General features: G+C 38.6%; 2 protein-coding genes and 1 long non-coding RNA gene across 5 annotated transcripts in view; 2 read left to right on the forward strand and 1 right to left on the reverse strand.

Annotated features, from left to right (window-relative positions):
- Positions 1-3,313, forward strand: part of ABCB10 (ATP binding cassette subfamily B member 10) — a 39,645-nt gene extending 36,332 nt beyond the window's left edge. Inside the window, exons 12-13 of the mRNA XM_014860828.3 lie at positions 878-912; positions 1,402-3,313. Of these exons, the coding sequence (XP_014716314.3) occupies positions 878-912; positions 1,402-1,633 (267 nt within the window). The 3' untranslated portion in view covers positions 1,634-3,313. The remainder of the gene's footprint in view (positions 1-877; positions 913-1,401) is intronic.
- LOC123280586 (uncharacterized) overlaps positions 1-9,258 on the reverse strand; it is a 70,471-nt gene extending 61,213 nt beyond the window's left edge. For all 3 annotated transcript variants that reach the window (XR_011501619.1, XR_006519589.2, XR_011501620.1), the window contains exon 1: positions 9,143-9,258. This is a non-coding gene — a long non-coding RNA (uncharacterized lncRNA). The remainder of the gene's footprint in view (positions 1-9,142) is intronic.
- A 25-nt stretch (positions 9,259-9,283) lies between these two features.
- Positions 9,284-21,747, forward strand: part of NUP133 (nucleoporin 133) — a 50,779-nt gene continuing 38,315 nt past the window's right edge. The window contains exons 1-8 of the mRNA XM_014860834.3: positions 9,284-9,638; positions 11,250-11,368; positions 13,300-13,403; positions 14,982-15,089; positions 16,681-16,815; positions 17,426-17,596; positions 19,252-19,407; positions 19,726-19,796. Of these exons, the coding sequence (XP_014716320.1) occupies positions 9,457-9,638; positions 11,250-11,368; positions 13,300-13,403; positions 14,982-15,089; positions 16,681-16,815; positions 17,426-17,596; positions 19,252-19,407; positions 19,726-19,796 (1,046 nt within the window). The 5' untranslated portion in view covers positions 9,284-9,456. The remainder of the gene's footprint in view (positions 9,639-11,249; positions 11,369-13,299; positions 13,404-14,981; positions 15,090-16,680; positions 16,816-17,425; positions 17,597-19,251; positions 19,408-19,725; positions 19,797-21,747) is intronic.

Here is a 21,747-nt window from a genome sequence, read left to right on the forward strand (position 1 = left end):
TATTGCTGAGCAGTATTCCTTTGTATGGCTGCACCACAGTTTATTGTTCACCAGTTGATGAGCATTTGGGTTGTCTCCAGCCTGGGGCTATTGTGACTAGTGCTGCTCTGGGGGAATGACGTACAGGTTTTTGTGTTGACACGTGTTTCATTTCTTGTGGACAGATTCCTAGGCAAAGCTAGAATTTAATGTCTTATATACATCCACTTACTCTCATTTTTTCTGTTTTAAGTGATACTCCTAAATAAACTATAAGCAGGACCTTGAGAGTCTAGACTCTCTCTCACTCACTTTAGATCCCCACCTCACACTGTTAGTTGATTGGCCATCAGGATAAAACTACTATAAACAATATCCAGTTCAATGATTACTGTGATAATGGTTTAAAATCATCTCTAACTCTTCCATTTATGTGCTTATCTCAGACACTTACGAGTTTTTTTTCTTCTTTTATAGCAGCTTTATTGTGATATAATTCACATACTATATAATTCACTGACTTAAAGTGTACAATTCAGTGGGTTTTAGTGTGTTCAGAGTTGGGCATCCATCACCATAATCAATTTTAGAACATTTTCATCACCCCAAAAAGAGACCGTATACCCTTTAGCAGTCATGCACACACCCTTCCTTATTTGCCCATTGACTCCAGCCCCACTAATCTACCCTCTGTCTCTATAGATGTGCCTATTATGAACATATATAAATAGAGGCACACAATATGTGGCATTTTGTGTCTGGCTTCTCTCACTTAGCAGAATGTTTTCAAGGTTCATCATGTTGTATCATGTATCAGTACTTCATTTCTTCTTATTACTGAGAGTTTGTGTTTTTCTAATAAAATTATGTTTTATTTTTAATGTTTTTCCTTCCTCAGAATCCCAAAATTCTTCTACTAGATGAAGCAACCAGGTGAGGATATCTTAATACTATGTGTAATTGTATTAAACCAAATTCTTCCTTTACAGAAAACGTATTATTCTATACTTCAAAGTGATACAGCTGAAAAATACCTTTTTCACCCTTACACTCTAAAGTGACCGAGTCTGAATAAATAATGACATCTAGGAGGCAGCGGATGGGCTGAGTCATGAGTTGAGGGTCCTAGTTCCAATCCAGACACATTTATGATGACTCCTTAATCACTCTAATCAGCAGCTGTGCAGAATGCTGTTCTACTTACGTGTCGGTAGTTCTTTGGAAATCAAGGGTCCTGTGCTTCTTTTTTATAGTATCTTTATAATATAAAATGTATATAGTAGACACAACATGTTGTGATTTTGATCACGTAAAAGTTCACTGTGACTGAAGGGCTACTGTATGTGTAACAGGAAATACATGAGTATACAGTATGCATGGCATTGACATCTTTGCTTTCTCACATGGGTTTTCCTGTTTAAGTGCACTGGATGCTGAAAATGAGTACCTTGTACAAGAAGCTCTAGATCGACTAATGGAAGGAAGAACAGTGTTAATTATTGCCCATCGTTTGTCTACCATCAAGAATGCTAATATGGTGGCTGTTCTTGACCAAGGAAAAATTACTGAATGTGGGAAACATGAAGAACTGCTTTCAAAACCTGATGGAATATACAGAAAATTAATGAAGAAACAAAGTTTTATTTTAGCATAAAGAAGCAAGTCCTGGTAAACGGAATATGAAAGACTTTAAAGCGAAACAGCACTGCGGGAAAAAAACCTTAGAGACAGTATGAAATCTGTAAATCATACAAGTTATTTGAAATATGCCTGTTTTTTACAAAGTGTGTAAAATATTGTTTTGAGATGTACCTGTTCTCAAGACCTTTTTATTCAGAATTTTAATAATTGTAACTTTCTAAATGTCTACAGCACTGAAGTGATTTTCAGGTTTTGTACTTTCTTTTATCTTGGCACATTTTAATTAATATAGCATGGAACCTCATTTTTTTTTTTACCTGCTGTTATAGACTGAAGCTATTGTCAAATGACAACTTTTAAAAGGGAATTATAAATAAAAAGCCTAATTATTTTAGGCCAGTTTGCCAATCACTGTGTAATTCTCTTGGTAGTATTCTGCCTACTTGGGTCTGGTTTTACTAGCCAGTGTACCAGAAGAGGAAAACCTGACTTTTTTTTTCATCCTGCTAATCTCATGAGGCAAACCTCACTAGTATGTGAACAGAAATAGTTAACGTGACATGGCCAGAAGGGGGCATTTATATTCCCCATCTCCTGTGTCTTCAAAGGTGTGAAAGTTTAGGAAGGTGTTCCTCTGGGATGAGACTGTATCTGAAAGTGTGCAATTTTCAACATTTTGGCACATGAGAGACTGATGAGTTTTAAAAAGGGAAGAAGCCCCATCTTTTGAATAGGAAAACCACTATTTTCATTATTCACCTATTTGTTTCTATGAATACTTTGGGAAGCGAAGCATGAAATGCTAAGTATTATCAAAAAATGGTGGAAAAATGAATTTTACATTTAAGTTATCTAAAGGCATGTACTTTGAAAATTATCTTTAAAAATTTATAATTCTTAGCCAAATTTTGTAGCTTTTTATCAGGTAAATACTTTTGAAATTTCATTCAGTGAAGCTAAAATCCAAATAGTATAACTGTAATTTTCAACCTTAAAACATTTGAAGAAAGTTTAGAAGTTCTTGCTATTCTACAGAATATCAAGAAACCTTAAGAACTTGTCACTCTTCTGAAAAGAGGACAATAACACTTTTTCTCTTATTTATGGTTATAGTTTTATTCACCTAAATGTCTTAAAATTCCTAAAGTAATGCTGACAACCATTGGATTTGCCATATTTCATTTGTGCTGGTAACTTACTGTTGCCTCAAGAAAAAGTGCTTTTTCTACATTGATGATGCCAGAGCCTAAGAGGTAACCATGTTGATGTAATGAAAATGGAAGATTTCTCATGTACTAAGTATTCATTAGTTCCCTGATTGTACTGGAAAAAGAAACCACTATTCCATGATAAGCATGGAATATTTCATTCTACGTATGGGCACTTATTAATGAACAGAATGAATTCAGTGAATGAATGAACTCATTGTTCTTTGAATTGTAAACAGTACATCAATGACAATCATTTTAACAAGCTTTACTTGTATTCTTTATACAGTTTGCTATTATGGTGTGGTTCTCAGAAAGCAGGCAAAACACAATTACAAGGTTGGATCTGGGGGAAATCTCTTTGTGCCATAGAAGCATTTACAAAATTGGATTTGATCATTATGTTTTATTTTCTAATACAAGATGTTCAGTTGTGTCTTTAGGTAATATTTTATATCATGGATTAAAATTTATAATGAACTTCATCTGTGTCTGTCACTGCTGGTAAAACTTTTTACTACATTCAGTTTCTTACTAGAATTTGGCTATAGAGACTCAGGAATAAAGAAAAACATTACAAATATAACATTATAGAAATATTATATTATTATTATATATATATTATATTATATATATATTATACAAATATAACATCATTACAAATATAGAAAAGTAAGTAGTAATTATAAGTTCCGTGTCTTTCCTCCTTATCTAAGAGTGTTAATGCTCTTATTTGTTTGTTATTGATAAACACTGCATTTAGTTGCTTCAGTTCAGTAAATAAGTATCCCCTGCCCCACCATGGACAAGGAACTGTGCTGTGGAGTTGATGACAGATGAGTCAGGCGCAGTATCTGCCATCAAGGAGCTTCTAGTTTAGAAAGAAAGGTAAGGCAGATACAAATTAACTACAAGAAAATAGCTAAATATCACAGAGGTGTTGTTAATAACACTGTGTTTGCTACCACTTTTTTGTTTCCAGAGTGTTTCCATGTGTTGCCACGTTTGATACTTTGGCAATCCTATAATTTAAACAAATTCCTATCCCCATTTCACAGATGAGGAAAGCAGCATGGGGAAGTTGTAAGTTAATTCAACACTCATGCTGTATACCAGAAGATATTAGAGAAACAGCCAGGGGCTGGACGAGGGGGCCTTCTGAGCCATGCTGAAAGTCGGAGTTTTCATCCTACATGTGTGGAGAGCCATTGAAGGATATGTATGCTCATGTAAGCGATTTAGAAAATAAGCACAAAGGAAAATTTAAATCACCTGAAATCTACATGTGAAGATAAAATTTCACATTATGAGCTTAGCATTTTGTTGTCCACCTGCCCACGCTCATCTCCATGTGCAAGGTCTCCTGACCTTGGACCTGACTAGTTCCCAGGAAATAATCCCAAGTTAAACCATTACAAGCCAAACTCTTCTAAGTGCAGTTTTATAAAGTGGGGCTGCATTTTGGGAAATCCACTGTATTCCATAACAATGCCAAAGCGTGGGGGCCATCCCCATGGTCAAGCGGTTAAGTTCGTGTGCTCTGCTTTGGTGGCCCAGGGTTTCGCCGGTTCGGATCCCAGGCGCAGACATGGCACCGCTCATCAGGCCATGCTGAGGTGGCATCCCACACAGCACAACCAGAGGCACTCACAACTAGAATCTACAACTATGTACTGGGGGGCTTTGGGGAGAAGAAGAAGGGAAAAAAAAAAAGAAATTGGCAACAGATGTTAGTACAGGTGCCACTCTTAAAAAAAAAATTGCCAAAGCTGTTAGAAAATAAATGAAAATAAATAGAAATGTTACAGGACATTAAGTACATTAATGAAAGAAGTACATGAAAACTACATTGTAAATGTTCCTTTGGGGGTGTTTTTCTACATGTTTTTTTACATCTGAGGCATAGTCGAGTTTTCCTGGCAATCTCCATTCATTCAACTGATTCCATAAACATTTACTGAGCATCTTCTATTTTGTTAGGTCCTGTGTTTGGTGCTGGCTGTGCCTCCCTCATGAAGCTAGGGCAGGGGTCAGTGAACTGCACCGGCGGTCTGTTTTCTATGGCCTGAAAGCTGAGGAGATGGTTTTTACTGTTTTAAGTGGTTAAAAAAAGTTAAATATTTCATAACACATGAAAGTTATATGAAATTCCAATTTCAGTGTCCATAAATAGAGTTTTATTGGAACACAGCGACGCTCACTCATGAGCAAGTGCAGCAGAGCCTGTACAGCGCGCAAGCTGGAGATTCTTACCCTCTGGCCCTTGACTGAAACAGTCTGCAGATCCCAGAACTAGTGAAAACAATACGCGTCCTTCAGTGCTTGAAGGGCTTTTAAACTACGCTGAAATTGAGAGTTACCTCAAAACATTCCATTGCCGTTAGATGAGAATTAGATGAATGCCTTGAAAGTGATTGGGCATGGGTAGTTTCCATGCTGAGTTCTTCATTGTTCCCTTGCCTACCCACTTTAGTAATATTGTAATGACTGTGTTGCTGAGAATGGAATTCTAACAGTTCTACCACATCTGCAGGAAATAATTCTAGCTACTTTCCTAGTGTCAATTGCAGTGATTAGCCCCATGTAAATCAAAGTCTGGTCTTAATTGAAAAGGCTGTATTTTAGGAATGTTGTACAGAGGGAGGCATCTACAAGTTGAGCATCTCACACATATACATAGGTCTATACTTGTGAGGTATTTTTCTTTTTGATAAAACAAAAATGGACTTATATTGGATATACCACTTTTTAACCAACATTTTTTTGGTTTTTTTGGTGAGGAAGATTCACCCTGAGCTAACATCCATTGCCAATCCTCCTCTTTTTTTTTTTTTCAGGAAGATTAGCCCTGAGCTAACTGCCACCAGTCCTCCTCTTTTTGCTGAGGAAGCCTGGCCCTGAGCTAACATCTGTGCCCATCTTCCTCTACTTTATATGTGGAATGCCTACCACAGCATGGCTTGTCAAGGGGTGCCATGTCCACACCCAGGATCCGAACCAGTGAACCCTGGGCTGTTGAAGCAGACCATGTGAACTTAACCGCTGCGCCATGGGGCCGGCCCCTCCTCTCTTTTTTCCTTGAGGAAGATTGGTCCTGAGCTAACATTTGTGCCAATCTTCCTCTATTTTTTTGTATGCAGTATACCTCCACAGTGTGGCTGGTGAGTGGAGTAGGTCCATACCTGGGATCTGAACCCTCAAACCCGTGCTTTGGAAGCAGAGCACGTGGAACTTTAACCACTCAGCCACCTGGCTGGGCCCTGGTCATGTGTAGTCTTTGATCTAGTGCTAGTTCATGCCCTTCATACATTTCCATTTTTTCTATTGGAGTAGCTTGTTTCTCTTGATCTTTTTAAAGAGTACTATTTTATTAAAAATATTTTTTTCTTCAGCTTGTTTGCCTTTCTACTATGTTTGTGTTTTTTGACATCCACAAATGTAGTCATATCTATATTATCTAATTCTCACAAGTGGATACTATTCATAATTTAACAGGTGATTTGAAGAAAGTCCCATTTAATTCCAGTCTATACACTCTGTCAATTACTAGACCAGTGGTTGGTTCTCAAAATGTCCCCAGACAGCAGCATCAGCCACACCTGGGAAATACAAATGTTAGAAATGCAAATTCTCAAGCCTCAGCCCAGACCAACCAAGTCAGACACTCTGAGGGTGGGGCTCAGCAATCCAGTTTATCCCAAGGCCTCCAGATAATGCTGATGCAACCTTAAGTTTCATATCCATTGCACCACACTATCCTTTCTTCTAGGTTTCTAGTGTAAGTGACTACACTAGGTAAAATAAGGTAAAAAGATAAATAAGGATGTGCAGCTACTAGGAAAAGGTAGAACTCTGGGGAGTGGTAAAGAAGCACTTATACTGCCCCAAGGTGTATGTCCTGAATATCTTCTGCTCCACTTGACAGCTTCTCCACTATATATCCCAGGAGGCTGCCCGCCATGGACTGCACTAGTGGCCTCCTCCCTCGCACTCTGGTCTCCAGAGGTGGCTGGAGGCCAGGGAGGAGTGAGGTTGTGATACTTACATCCTCAGTCCCCTTCCTCCTGGGATGCCATGAGTTGGCTGCATCTCCTAACCCAAGGCCATGGATCTGGCAGGTGGCCCTTTATCTCAGATTCTGGTGACCCCTTCCTTTCTTGACTCATTTGTTGTTAGGAGCCTCAGGGCTCTACACTATCCCTAATATTCCTTTATTAAACTCTCTTTAACTACCCAGCTTGAGGGTGCTGTTTCCTCTAGGATCTTGTTTTATAGAGCCTACAAGTCCCTTCAAGTCCCCTCTTTTCCTAATTTCCTCTACTTTTAGTCATTTGCGGTTTGTTTGTTTGTAAAGTCCCTGGAATCCATCAAAATCTTTGCTGCTTCAGGACCTTTGCCTGAGGATCCTCTGCTTAAAACACTCTTCCTCCTATGCTTTGCCTGGATGACTGCTGCTCATGCTTCCTGTCTCAGTTTAAATGTCCTTTTCTCCCAGAGGCCTTCATAGATCTTCCTCCAAATTAAGTACCCGCAGTTATTCTCCATCATATACCCTGCTTTTGTCTTTCACAGTGCACATTTCAATTTGTAGTTTTATACTTATTTGTGTTCATTTGTTCAGTATCTGTCTTTCTCATTGGTCTGTGACCTCTATGAGGGTAAGGCCCATGTCTGCTTTGTTTACATTTATAAACCTTAGCACTTATCACACAGCCTGGCACATGGTAGGTACTGGATAAATCCATAATGAATGAATGATTCATAGTGCAGTCTACTCACCATCCTTCAATAGTCATTCCAGCTCCTGCAAACAGCAGCTTTTATAACTGGATGGTGGGCAAATCACTAGCCAGTGCAACAAAGCCCAAGAACAAATTTAGCCCACCAATACCCTCTCAGACACAACTACTCTCCATTTCTCATCTCACCCCCCTCCACCCAAGTAAGAATGAAACAAGGAGGAAATGCGCTGGCTATAAGACTCAAAGACAAGCTGCAAAGTTGTTATAAACCTAGGTGGGAGAAGGAGCAAAGCAGCTCATCTGTATAACCTTGGTGAGATGACTGCCCAGACGCTATTCATGTGCACAAAAGAATGGCTTCCCCGGGGAAATGTCAACAACTGATACCCACATTCTGGTCTCCCACATCTGGATATGCTAGTGTTTACTTAGCCATTCTCTTATTTCGACAGATACTTAATGAAAGTCTAATGAACCTGTTATGGTGTGGACAAAGGTAACAGCCACTGTGCCTGCTGTTAAGACCTTTAAAAGGAGCTATGTGAGAAAGAGTTATGAAAACAACTATTATGCAGGGTAAAAATATTATAAATAGCCTACACACAGGAGCACAGGGGACAAAGGATAAGGGACACCTAATCCTGTGGAAGGCTTCACTTAGAAGGCAGCACTGAAGTAAGGCTTGACGCATGAGGTAGATGCTTGTTAGGCAACAGGAGAGGGAGGGTGTTCCAGGAGAAAAGAACCATGTGGAAAGGCATTGGAGAGGGTTACAGGTTTATTCTTGGAATGTGGAGTGCAAGTAAGAAGTGGTGGAAGTAGAGTAAGGACAGGAAAGCCAGTCAGAATTAAGTCACAAAGGACCTTGCAGCGGGGCTTAGGAAATTACCTATGGGCAATGGTCAACCAGAGCATTTACAAGCCCAAGAGCAGCTTTGGGTTTGCCTTTGTTCATTATGTTGGCAGTGTGGAAGACCCAGTGAAGTGATTAGTCAGAGGCAAGGAGACAAAAAGAGAGGCTAAAGGCTAAGAAAAGAGGGAAAAGGTGAGTACCTGTACCAGGGCAGAGGCAGTGCCAATGTGAGATCTACTGGAGGCCCTCAGGAGCCACAGGTCCCGGGGTGCTACAGTGGAGGTAAGTGTGAGCAATGACTAGGATAGAGCTCCTCTTTTTGCCTTGGGCAATTGGCCAGTTTACCAGAAGTAGCAGGCCTAACGGGAACCATGAAATCAGCTTTTAACCAGTGGATCGTGGGGAGTGTGCAGGACACCCTGCCGATAAGGGCCTGGGGGTTTTGAGCGGGATCTGGGTTAGAGATTTCTGGTCACTGGCATGGGTGAGATCGCAGAGTTGAATGGGAAAACGACAAATCTAGAGAAGAACAAAAGTAACAATGCCTGTGAAACCAGTGTTACCTTTCCAGTTTTTCTCCCTTCTCAGATTGGACCAGGGAAAGAACACTTTTCATTTCCCAGAGGCTCAGGAGAGACCAGCGTGCAGACAGGCTTCGTCAGAGTTCAAACTGACGGAGGGCCAAGCCCACCCACCGGCGAGGGTAAGGGCACCCGTACCTCCAGTTCCACTTCGCTCGAAAATCCTGACTCCCGCCGCTCCGGGCCGGAAGTCCCCCGACAGCCCCTTCAACCGCTCAGCTTACTGCCTCTTCGCCCACGCCCCACGGCTGGGCGCTGCGCTTTGACGTAATCACCGCGCGCCCTTCCACCCTCATCCTCTGGTCGCCCAGACCACGCCCCGTGGCTCGGCGCGGCGCTTTGGCTTATTCGCCTCGCGGTCTCCCGCCCCGGGGTGTTCAAGCTGGGCGCGCGGACCGCGCTTCGGCCCTACGGCTGGAGCCCGCACGCTCCCTGTCGCTTTCCCTGCCATCATGTTCCCGGCCGTCTCCTCTCCGCGGACCCCGGGGCCCGGGGCCCGAAGAGGCCCGCTGGGCGGAGTAGGGCCGAGCTCCACGCCCCGGGCGACGAGCAGGAAGGGTCTGTCCATGGGGTCTGCAGTCAGCTCCCCGGTGCTTTTCTCGCCGGTCGGCCGGCGGAGCTCGCTGAGCTCTCGGTAAGTGATTGTCCCCGGTTGGGTCCGGCGATTCACAGGCTCTTGGGCCTCGGCGGACCTAATATGGTAGTGACTCCCGAAGCCCTCGGGACCGGGGGCGGCTGGGGGCAATGTCAAAATATTGGAAAATAGGCCTTCGCCACCCTTGCAGATTATTTCAGCTTCATTTTGACTAATTCATCAATTGAGTCTTCGCTTTGCACTTTTTATGGAATTACCTTTGTGTAGAGGTGAAGAACAAACTGGATTTGAATCAGTGGTTACCTGCCTCCCTCATACTACCCCTGTGATCTGATGTAAGTCACTCATGATGCTCTTCATCAGTGAAATGGCGATAATATCTGACCTGGGCCTGCTTGACTAAGGCCAAAGGAGTCAGTATGAAATGCCACGACGCAGACATAAAGTAATGGTGAGACTGAGGGCCTCCATCCCTGGAAAATCATTGTATAATATCTAACATACTAACTGCCATTGGTATCTCCTAATTGGTAATTATAAAGGGCTTTTAGCTACAAAATTTAACTTTGTAGCTAAATTAATAGGGAAAAGGCTTTCCATAAGCAGTGAGATAAGAATAGTTTTGTTACCAAATAAAAACGTGGCTCAGCAGTCCACATCACAAGTAGAATCATGGTCCACATCCTCCCTTTCATAAGTAATCTGGAACTTTAGAAGAAAGTTATAGTTTCTGAGTAGTTTCCTCTGAATTCATAGATCAAAAATGAATTTTTCCCCGCATGAGAACGGTAATATTGGGTCTTGAACTTACAGTTAAAATTTATGTATAAAATTCTATAATACTTTAAAGGAGAAATGATTTTTAAAGAATACACTATCCTTTTGCATTTTGAAAAGTGCTCTTCAAAGTATTCATCTTGTCAATGTTTTCTACTCCTTTGAGAAAAGACAGAATAAAAGTCATACTTTAATGGTTTTTTTTTAACCTCTTTTTACCTTCTGGTGATGATTTAAAGAAAACCCTTTGTTATAATACTCTGTCAGGAAACAAAGCTCCATACCACTCTCTATGTGCATCTTATCATTTAATCCTCATGATGAGAGATAAAATAACTTTTATACTGGTAACTTTACGGTACTTTTCTGAATGTTAAGATGAAGGTGAGAAGGAAATATAATTTCTACTGCTTTATCTGCTGTTGAAGACCAGGTAACAGCAGATACTCATGACCCTGTTTAATTTCTTGCTTGGTTATACAGATCTGGTACAGTCTTATAATCTAGAACTGATGGCAGCTTAAAAGTAATCTAACCTGAGCCAGCCCTGATGGCCTGGTGGTTAAAATTCGGCGCTTTTACCACTTTCATGGCCTGGGTTCGGTTCCCCTTGGCAGAACCACACTATACTGTGGCAGTGGCTCACATAGAAGAACTAGAAGGACTGGGGTTTTGGGGAGGGAAAAAAAAGAGGAAGATGAAAAATACATTTACTTACACAATATATGTGAGCCAGAGCTTTTTTTCACTGTTACAACTCACCTTTCTTCTTGTTTATCAAAGATCTCTTTATTGTGAAATATGTATACATAAAAATTAGGATAATGGAAAATTTTAAGTTATGAGTGAAGTAATATGATCTCTTCTCTTTAGAGGAACACCTACACGAGTATTCCCACACCACTCTGTAACTGAGTGTGTAAACTATGATGTAAAAACGTTTGGATCTTCACTTCCTGTTAAAATCATGGAAGCCCTAACATTGGCTGAAGGTGGGTATCCTTTTCCATTTGCCTCTGTTAGCAGTTCAAAATAAAGCCTAAGTCTAGCCTGGAGATTAAAACTTGTGCTTTCTGTGGCATACCTTCACCTAAATGGGGAGAAAGGTAACCTATTTGGTTTTTCACCATAATGGAGAAATTTAATAAATTTGAGAAGCAAAATGAGTTCATTCTAGCACAGTTAAATTAAATCTTTAATAGTTGTAAGTACTGCATATGCAAAACTCAGTCCAATTTAAAAAGGTAATTGAATATATGAAATTTAGCTTTTAAAAAAACCAAAAAATTAGTGCCTCACATTATTTGGTTTAATAATGCAGTAAAATCAAGTCTTAGCTCCATTTCTGAATCCTGTGTAGTATCCCAGGGACTGTATGCACAAATTAATGCTGTTATCAACGTGGTGTACCTTTAGAAGATTCTGTTGGCAGAGAATTAGAGTGGAAATTTGGAAGATACAGTCAGCAGAAGCTTCATAAAAATGACATTAAGGATGAGGGGTTGGGTGACGAAGAGCAAAGTTCAGAGCATCCTCAGTGATCTCCCTAAATCATTTTTATTAAGGATTCAATTCTAGATCTTTGTGATTTTTCTGTAACAATGTTTTTCAAATTGCAGATAGTAACTGAAGTCAGTTTAGTGGTTCATAACCAGCATTGGAAAAAAAGTGAAATAGAATGCAAAAATATCAGAATGGATCTCATATCATAATGTTAAGTAACTTTTGTTTGTTTTGTTTAAATTGTATGAATGCATCATGATGTAAAGTGTATTTCATGCTGTGAATGACAGTCAAAAAAGTTTAAAGTATTGCATTCTAGAAGAAGGCTTATTTTTCATCAACTTGAACTTGCCCATCTTGCCTGTAAGTCCTTGGGAGTTTCAGGGACACTTGTTTTCAGACAACTAAATTTCGCTAATCTCTGTCATGCATGTTCCTGTTTTAAATTTATATAATATATATTATATATAGATTTTTTCCCTCTAAAAATTTCAGCTTAAATTGCATTTAAACCTTTTATGTTAATAACAAATAGTACACAGCCTCAGAGGAGAGAGCCCCTAGAAATCAGGATGTGTGAACTGAAGAGGTGCGTAAACTTGAAGAACTCTGCCCACATGGAAACCTAGCAAGTGCTGTGTGTCCTCAAGGGTTTACCAGTAGAGGATTTGGACCTGCTGTATTGCTTTCAGGAAAAGAAAATACTGCATAGATATTTCAGTTCATCAAGAAGCCCACACTTAGCCTAGGAATGATTTGATATTTTAGTTTGTATATTACTGATGCCTTTTTTTCGCCCCTCTACCCTGCCTTTAAGCAAAGAGCAACGCTCAAATTAATTAAATTTCCTGGACTGTTAACACATTATAGAGGTTTACCACTAGTGCTTATGACAGCAATATACTAATTTAGTTTTGTCACCTAATATGGAATGCAACCATTTATGTCTCCATAAAATGAAGTAATTTTTCATACTTTCAAAGAGCTCTTATTTGAAAACCATGTTGTTTTGAAAGAACATGATTTTTCCTTGAAATGTTTTATATATTTAATGAGGGTTTATTGTTTGTGTTGCTTTATCAAAATAAAATTATGAATATTACTAAACATTATAGAAAGTAAGATCTTTTTATAACAAAAATTGAGAAATAGTAAACTTAAGCCCAAAATATACTTTTTTCCCTTTAGATATGTTTCTAAAAGTGTTTATCAAAGTTAAATAGATCTCTTGTTTTGGATATTAATAAATCTTGAATTATTTAAGAGTATTTTTTGCTGAGTAGTAATCTTTTTTGTGTGTGGTGATTACATTTTTTGGTGAAGAATGTGGCAGTAAAGATGATTTTGGTATGAGGAAATTTTTTTAAGTTTTTCTTATTTGTTCTTTGAGAATAATTATGCATCTCCTTTTCTTCTTTAGTTGATGATCAGCTGACTGTCCACATAGATGAAGGTGGATGGGCTTGTCTGGTCTGCAAAGAGAAACTCATTATTTGGAAGATTGCTCTGTCACCTATTACTAAGGTAATGGCTCTTCAGAGAGCTGGAAGGAGATAGAGGAGAGGGTTACCAATTGTCTCTTAATTTTTACCCTAAATTTTTAGAGCTGTTGGAGGATAGTAATCTGAATCTACTTCAGCATCAGGGATTTGCATTTTCATAGTGATACGACATACTGAGCATGCATACATATTTGTGTATTGGGAAAAAGTTTTCAGCTTTTTAATAATCTTAAACCAGATCCATGTTATTTATATTTAATAAAATTAGAGACATTAAAATTTTTGATGAATGTCATCCTAATCAGATGGCCTAATGAAGTCTAAGACTAAATGCCATCCACGTAAGCTGATGAACTGAGTTTATTTCTAAGAAAATAGGACTGTGTTTCACTGAATCTACAGGGAAAAAATAAATTGGGAAAAAATAATAAGAATTTTTACAATTGCTAGTTTAATTTTCAGTTGTCAGTATCTCACACAGGGATGTCTAGTAACTTATCCTCAGCAACCTCTCTCTGTCTGTTCCAGATCAGGCACACTCTCTTGCACCACTCACTACTCACTCGGCCATTGTTCCATTGGAACCTGGGACTCCTGCTTACATAAGCTCCTCATGTCTACTGGCTTCTGTACTGCTGTACTTCTGTACTGCTACTGCCTATAATATACTTGTGGTTAGGAGCATAGGTGAGGGAGAAGTCCTGGGGGCATCGTGAATTAGCAGAGGGAGCCTGATATTCGACTGAGTCTGAGAAATATTTTTCTAGGCAACTTGGTATAATTACTCTATAGTCATGCAGATTTTGAATATCAAATAAAAAGTCAAGACTGGGGCCAGCCTGGTGGCATAGTGGTTAAGTTTGCATTCTCTGATTCTGTAGCCTGGGGTTTGCGGGTTTGGATCCCAGGAGCAGACCTACACACTGCGTCAAGCCATGCTGTGGCGGCATCCCACATACAACATAGAGGAAGATTGGCACAGATGTTAGCTCAGGAACAATCTTCCTCACACATACAAAAAAAGTCAAGACTAGAATGGGAAAATTCCTTAGGAAGCCTACACACTTGTCTTAGTCTGGGAAGAGATTGGACTAGTTGATATTCAGGGTCTGGTCTAGCTCTTAAGTTTTCCTGATTCTATATCTCTTAAAATGTTTTGTTTTAAAATTACTGAAATCCATGATGAAAACATGATCAAAAAGATATGAGAAGAAAGAATGTTTATAGAATGGAATTTCCAGCAGTGAATCAGAATTTAAAATACACAGATAAAGGAAATAGTGAAGTTAGATGCATATTCAAAAATTGGATTTGAGGGGACTGGTCTGGTGGCATAGTGGTTAAGTTCAGTGTGCTCTGCTTCAGTGGCCTGGGTTCATGGGTTTGGATCCTGGGCCTGGACCTATACCACTCATCAAGCCATGCTGTGGCACCAACCCACATACAAAATAGAGGAAGATGGGCACAGATCTTAGCTCAGGGCCACTCTTCCTCAAGCAAAAAGAGGAAGATTTGCAACAGGTGTTAGCTTAGGGCCAATCTTCCTCACAGAAAAAGAAAAATTTGATGTGAAAGATTGTTTGTTTGGTTTGCTCTGTAGTTATCTGTTTGCAAAGAACTTCAGCTGCCACCTAGTGATTTCCACTGGAGTGCTGACTTGGTGGCTCTCTCTTACTCTGCTGCTTCAGGTGAAGCACCTTCTACTCAGGTAGGTGACTTAAAGCTTATTGAAATACATATTTTTTTAAATAAGGGAGTTCTAAAGTTGGAGGAATCATCAACCAAATTCTGAGATAGATCTATAAAGCTATAGGAATCAAGACACTGTGGTATTGCAAAGAGCTGGACACATAGGGCAGTGGAACTGAGTAAAGAGCACAGATAGAGACCCACACAAAGGTGGCCCTTTGATCTGACAGAGGTGCAAAAGCAATTCAGTAGAGTACGATTAGTCTTTTCAGTAAATGGTTTTGGAACCATTGGTCATCCTCATGCAAAAATAAATAAATAAATTTCCCCCTAAACTTCATACATTATACAAAGATTAACTCAAAGTGGATCATAGATCTAAATGTAAAACATAAAACTATAAAGCTTTTAGAAGAAAACAGGAGAAAATCATCATGACCTGGGGATAGGCAGAGCGTTCTTGGAAATCACTGAAGGCGTGATTCATAAAAGAAAAAAATGGATAAATTGGATTTCATTAAAATTAAAAACTTAGCTTTGCTAAAGACACTGGAAAATGAAGAGACAAGCCACAGACTGGAGAAAATATTTGTAAATCGTATATCCAACAAAGGACTTGTATCCAGAGCATAAAAAGAACTCTCAAAGCTTAATAAAACACCCAACCCAATTCAAAAGCAAAGCGTAGGACTTGAACAGACACTTTACCAAGGAGTATATAAGGATGTCAAATAAACACATGAAGAGATGTTCACATCATTAGCCATCAGGGAAATGCAAATTAAAACAACAGTGAGATACCACTACACACCTATTACAATGGCTAAAATAAAAAGCACTGACACTACCAAGTGCTAGCAAGGATGTGGAGCATACATTGCTGATGGGAATGCAAAATGGTACAGCTGCTTGATTTTCACTTTCTTAGAAAGTTAAAATATACTTACCGTATCACCCAACTATTCCATTCCTGGCTATTTACCTTAGAGAAATTAAAATTTATGTTCATGCAAAAAACAGTACATGAATATCATAGCAGCTTTATTTGTGATAGCTGACAGTAGAAACAACCCAAACATCCTTTATCAAGTGATTGGGTAAACAAACTGGTTCATCCATAGAATGGAACACTACTCAGCAGTAAAAAGGAATGAATTCCTGATACATGGAGCAACCTGGATGAATCTGAGAGTCATTATGCTAAGTGAGATAAGCCAGTGTCAAAGGTTACATGCTATATGATTTCATTTGACATTCTTGGAAAGTCAAAACTATAGTGATAGAAGAAGTGGTTGCCAGGAGTTAGGGTGGGGGAAGGGTATGGCTGTAAAGGGATGGCATTAGGGAGTTTTGGGGGCCAATGGAATTGTTCTGTATCCTTATTGTGGTGATAGTTACATGAATACTATACATGTGTTAAAATTTATAGAACTGTACCACAAAAGTCAGTTTTACTGTATGATAATCTTTCAAATATAAAAAAGGCATTTTTATTTCTGATTTTTGTTAAATAGTAAATTGCCCCAGTTTCTTTATATCAGTGTTATTAGACTCCCAGTTTTTGGGTCTTTCTTTTCTTGTGATTGCTGAGTGTTATGATTTTTTTCCAGGCTGTTGCTGTCATGGTTGCCACCAGAGAAGGATCCATCCGCTATTGGCCAAGCCTTGCTGGTGAAGACAGCTACACAGAGACTACTGTAGATTTGGGAGGTGATAAGACTTACAGTTTTCTAACAGCAGTGCAGGTATACAATGGATGTTCTTTTATGTTTATTAGAAAGGTGTGATTTGGCTTGGAAGTGGGATTTGAATGAGTAAAAATGTGGGGTTTTATACGGACCATACAGTCCAGGGAGGGATCAAAAAGAGACAAGAGAAGAATGTAAGCATCTTGGATTTGAACAGTTAGACAAAGGGAAGACCTTTTCATAGGACTCTAAAATAGCAATATTGGATAGTAACCTATGTTTCAGAAACATTTTAAGAGACTAACTTAGCTCTTCGACACTGAAGAATGGTTTGCTAATATATAATCTGCAGATTTACCCACGAAGTGGAATCTGATACTTGATTTGTTGAACCTGCAATACTGTGAAGCTGTAATTTAAAAATCAGAATTAAAAAAAACATGCAGCTAAAAAAAAACCGCAACGAAAGTTTTTCTGTGTAGAGTTAATAATGTTAAGTGAATGGATTTGTAAGTAAATTTGTTTTAATAAAAAGCACTTCCATTTTTTATTCTTTTAGATTTCTTTTAAGCTACAGATGATTTTTCTCTGTATCAAAAGCATTTTGTGTTAATTTTCTTTATCTTAGTGTTAGATGCTTAATTAATCTCACAATATTTGTTCACAGGGAGGAAGTTTTATTTTGTCCTCTTCGGGAAACCAGCTGATTCGGCTGATACCTGAAAGCTTAGGAAAGATTCATCAGCATATCGTGCCTCAGGGGCAAGGCATGCTTTCAGGAATTGGTCGGAAGGTTTCTTCTCTTTTGGGAATTTTATCTCCTAGTAGTGATCTCATAGTAAGTTGTTAAAATAACTTTGTTTTACATGCTTGTTTCTTAGTGAAATCAGTGAGTTGGAAGTTTCCTATGAAGTTGGTATAGCCTCTGTATGAACAGTAGTGTACATGATATAAAACTTTTGATCTTTCAGTGAAGCATATTTATTATAATGATCAAAGGAGTTCATGCTAACCCTCTCGCATACCCTGTAACATTAATATTCTTAAATCACATAGATTATCTTATAAGTACATTCCTTGAATTAAAACTGTCAGGTAAAATTTTAAATGTGTTGAGGGACTAATTTTGCTTTCTAGACTTAACCAAAAGGATGTTCTGCACTTGCATGACTCCAGCTATCTGTGTGGATGACTCAAATCTAGGTTTGTTGGCTGGGCTTTCACCTCCAGCTTGGCAGTAGTGAGGAGAGGAGGATGGGGATTAACATTTATGGAACATCTACCCTCTGCTCGGTGCTCCGTATTTGTTATCTCATGTAGTTATTATGATGACCTATAATATAGAAAGCTTTCTCTCCAATTTGCAGATGAGCAAATGGCCTCAGTGAGGCTAAGTAAACTGCCCAAGGTTACAGAACTACTCAATGGCAGATTAATGCCCAGGCTTGTTTGAATTGAAAGCATATCCTCTTTTTACTGTGCTGTTTCCCTCTTGTAGCTATCATCTGCTTCCTTGAATTATCTTTGAACCTAAAACTTAATAAATTTGTTAACAAATTTGCTAAAAACAAATTGATCATTTTCCCTCTTCTCTCCTGTTAACTATGCACTTAACCTACAAAACTTGTTTCTCTTTTGACCTGTTTCTGTTAATGGTACTGTCCCCTTTTTTGGTGACCCAGGTATAAAACCTTGATATTTTATTTTTGGTATCTTCCTCTCCTTCTGTAGGAAATAAGTTATTTACCAGGTACTGTAGGTTTGACTTCACGTCTCATTTCCATCCCCATCTTCTGCTTCCATTGTTATGCCCTAATCTACACTGTGGGTAAGTTTCCCCTAAGCTCTCATTGCCATTTCACTCACTGTTGGCCCCTTCTATCCTATTAGTGGCCAGAGTCACAGTGACAGGAGAAATGGGGACAATTAGGTTTTAACTCAAAACAATCTTATATACTCAGCTTAAAAACACACCTATACTTCATAAGCAAGTGTATACTTAAAAGGCAAAATAACACACACCATGTATACTAACTACAACCCTGCCAGATTCGTTTTCCTGTAACATAGCTCCTGTGTTCAAAAGCCATTGGTAATATCTCCCTTGCTTATTAGGTTTACAGACTCACATTCAAGACTTCTGTGTGTCTCTAATTTTTCATTTGAGCCTTATTTTTGTTTCTTTTTTAGTTATAATCTACATTTCACTTTAACAGGACTACTTCTTCTCTGAAGACCCTATAACTTTCCTACCTCAAAATCTGCTCTTCCCAGGCCTTCTGCCTTTATGCTTCTGCCTATGGAAATCCTACCTTGCTGTCAAAGTCTATTTCAAGATCACTCCTTCCTTTGAATCCTGGATGAAGAATTCTGATAGGATTACTATTCAAATAGTCATAAAATATATGAAATGTGAATTGCATAGAAAAATACTTCATTAAGATAGGAACTTAATAATCTATAAATTTGACTTTTTTTCTTTTCTCCATACAGCTTTCAGGTGTCCTTTGGGATAGAGAGAGATCAAGCTTTTATAGCCTGACAAGTTCAAACATCAGTAAATGGGAATTAGATGATTCTTCAGAAAAACAAGCACATAGTTGGGATATAAATAGAGCACTGAAGGAAAACATTACTGATGCTATTTGGGTAAGGAACAATAATAATCATCTCTAATTTATATCTATGGTTATATGAGAATGCTAATTTCTTTAGTTATTTTATTTATTAGAACACATTTTGGTATAATACACTAACAGTTTTTAGCTATCAGATAAACAGAAATGGGGTGTTGAATCTTTAGAAATATTGGAACTTCCTGATTTTCTTAATTTTTAAAATGCATACATATTCATTCAGTAAGTGAGCTACTGTGGATGAGGCGCTTTAATAGGTGTTGGGGATACAAAGGTGAAAAAAAATGATTCCTATATTCAAAGAGCTTCTGTTATTGGTATTTTCACATAGGGATCTGAAAGTAACTATGAAGCTATTAAAGAAGGAGTCAACATTCGGTATTTGGATTTGAAACAAAACTGGTAAGCAAGTAATTTGTGGTAAAAAATATAGGTGGTTGTTTGGAAAAATAATTGATGTTTATTATAAAGTGATGAGCAGTCTTGTTATCTGTTCTTCTAATGCTATCTTATACTATTACACCTTACTAAGTGGTTTCTGTTCTTTCTCTAGAGATGTAGTTCATTTGAGAACTTCTCAATCTTCAGCTGTTATGTCTTTACAGTAGTTGTCTGCCCTAGTTAGAGATGCAGCTTTTGTGCTCTCACAGCTGAACCTTCTTTTTCTTCGCTGCTAAGAGATGCCTTCCTCGCGGCTGTGGATGCTCCATCTTGTCATCTTTCTCCTCTCCTTGGAGATACTGAGCACAATTCTCCAGCCCTTTTTCTGTTGCTGAATGAGTTTTTAGTAAGCCTCTGTTCGTGGCTATATTGAGTAAAGGAAGGACGGGATGAGGTTTTGTCTTGGAAGTGCAATAGAACTCAATCATGGTTTGTATTCAGAGTGAATTTCCTCTTGTAAACAGTGCTCTAACTGATGCTTAAGATTCCAGGTTAGTGTGATAAAGCTAATTTACCGCATGTTATTATTTAGCTTTAACACCAAAGGTCATATGGAACTTAAAAACCATTTGTAACATGGTTTCTATGTGAAAGTTCATAATGGGTGCAAATATATGACTTGTATTCCTTCAAAACACAATTTACCAGGAGCTAATGACTATTTTTACGTGTTGTAGAGTAATTTAGTTTAGTAGAACAAATTCTACCTGTTTCTTGGAAGGATGTTGTGATTCTGCTGTATAATTTTTCTCTCTCAGGCTTTTGAGACTAGCAGTAGGATCCTTCTTTACAGTTCCTGAAAAACCTTATATAAACTATCAAAAAGGCAAAAGTAATAGTATGCATTTAATTTCCATAAACAGTGCAATTAAATACAGTTTACCTGTTTTAGTTTATCTTTACAGACTTTTAGAAATTTAGAGTTGCTGCTCGAGCACAGCCTAGAAGCTGTGGGCATATGATGTGGACATTTTTTCACATACATTTTTCTGAATGGAGACATGAGTTGAGAACAAAGAAGAGAAACATACTTAGGAATTGCTATACTGGGTCAGACCCAGCGTTGCTCTCCCCAGTGATGTAACACTAACAAGATTCTTGTGAGACACAGCTCTCCCCACCTTTTGTCCAAATTGTCCAGTTGTCACTCTCTTATATCCTTGAAATCTAATGACTCATACAGAGTGTTCCACGTCTGGATGGATTTCTTCTATTTAAGAATGGTGAGGGCCAGCCTGGTGGCATAGTGGTTAAGTTCGTGTGCTCCACTTCAGCGGCCTGGGGTTCATAGGTTCAGGTCCTAGGCATGGACCTAGACACTGCTCATCAAGCCATGCTGTGGCAGTGTCCCACATACAAAATAGAGGAATATTGGCACAGATGTTAGTTCAGGGTGAATCTTCCTCAAGCAGAAAGAGAAAGATTGGCAATGGATGTTGGCTCAGGGCCAGTCTTCCTCACACACACACACACACACACACACAAAATGATATTTGTCTTCCTGATGCTCATTGATACTCATTGATTTGTTGCTCATTTTGGCCAGAGCTGCTGCTTAGGCTTATATTTTCAGTCAACAGACCTATTAATTCTTTTACTAGATTATTACTGAGACAAAACTCAGCTTCATTTTAGTTGTAAAGTTTGGATTTTTTAAAATCTTAAATGTATTGCCTTGTATATACTCACATAAAAATTTGTCAAATCTTTACTGATTTGCAAAATTGTGGTTATCTTCCTATCATCCTTAATACCTAAAATAGCTTTATGTTTTTTCAGACATGAAGATTTTTTTACAAAGATGTGAAATAAAACTGGTTCTTGGACTACTCTCTAAGGGATCTTATTTATTAGATGTTTCTCCATGACTCCGTGGGCACCTCTTATTGCACAGTGATACAGTCTTTAGAGT

This window comes from Equus asinus, chromosome 2, assembly GCF_041296235.1.
Source record: "Equus asinus isolate D_3611 breed Donkey chromosome 2, EquAss-T2T_v2, whole genome shotgun sequence".
NCBI classification, from domain to species: domain Eukaryota; kingdom Metazoa; phylum Chordata; class Mammalia; order Perissodactyla; family Equidae; genus Equus; species Equus asinus.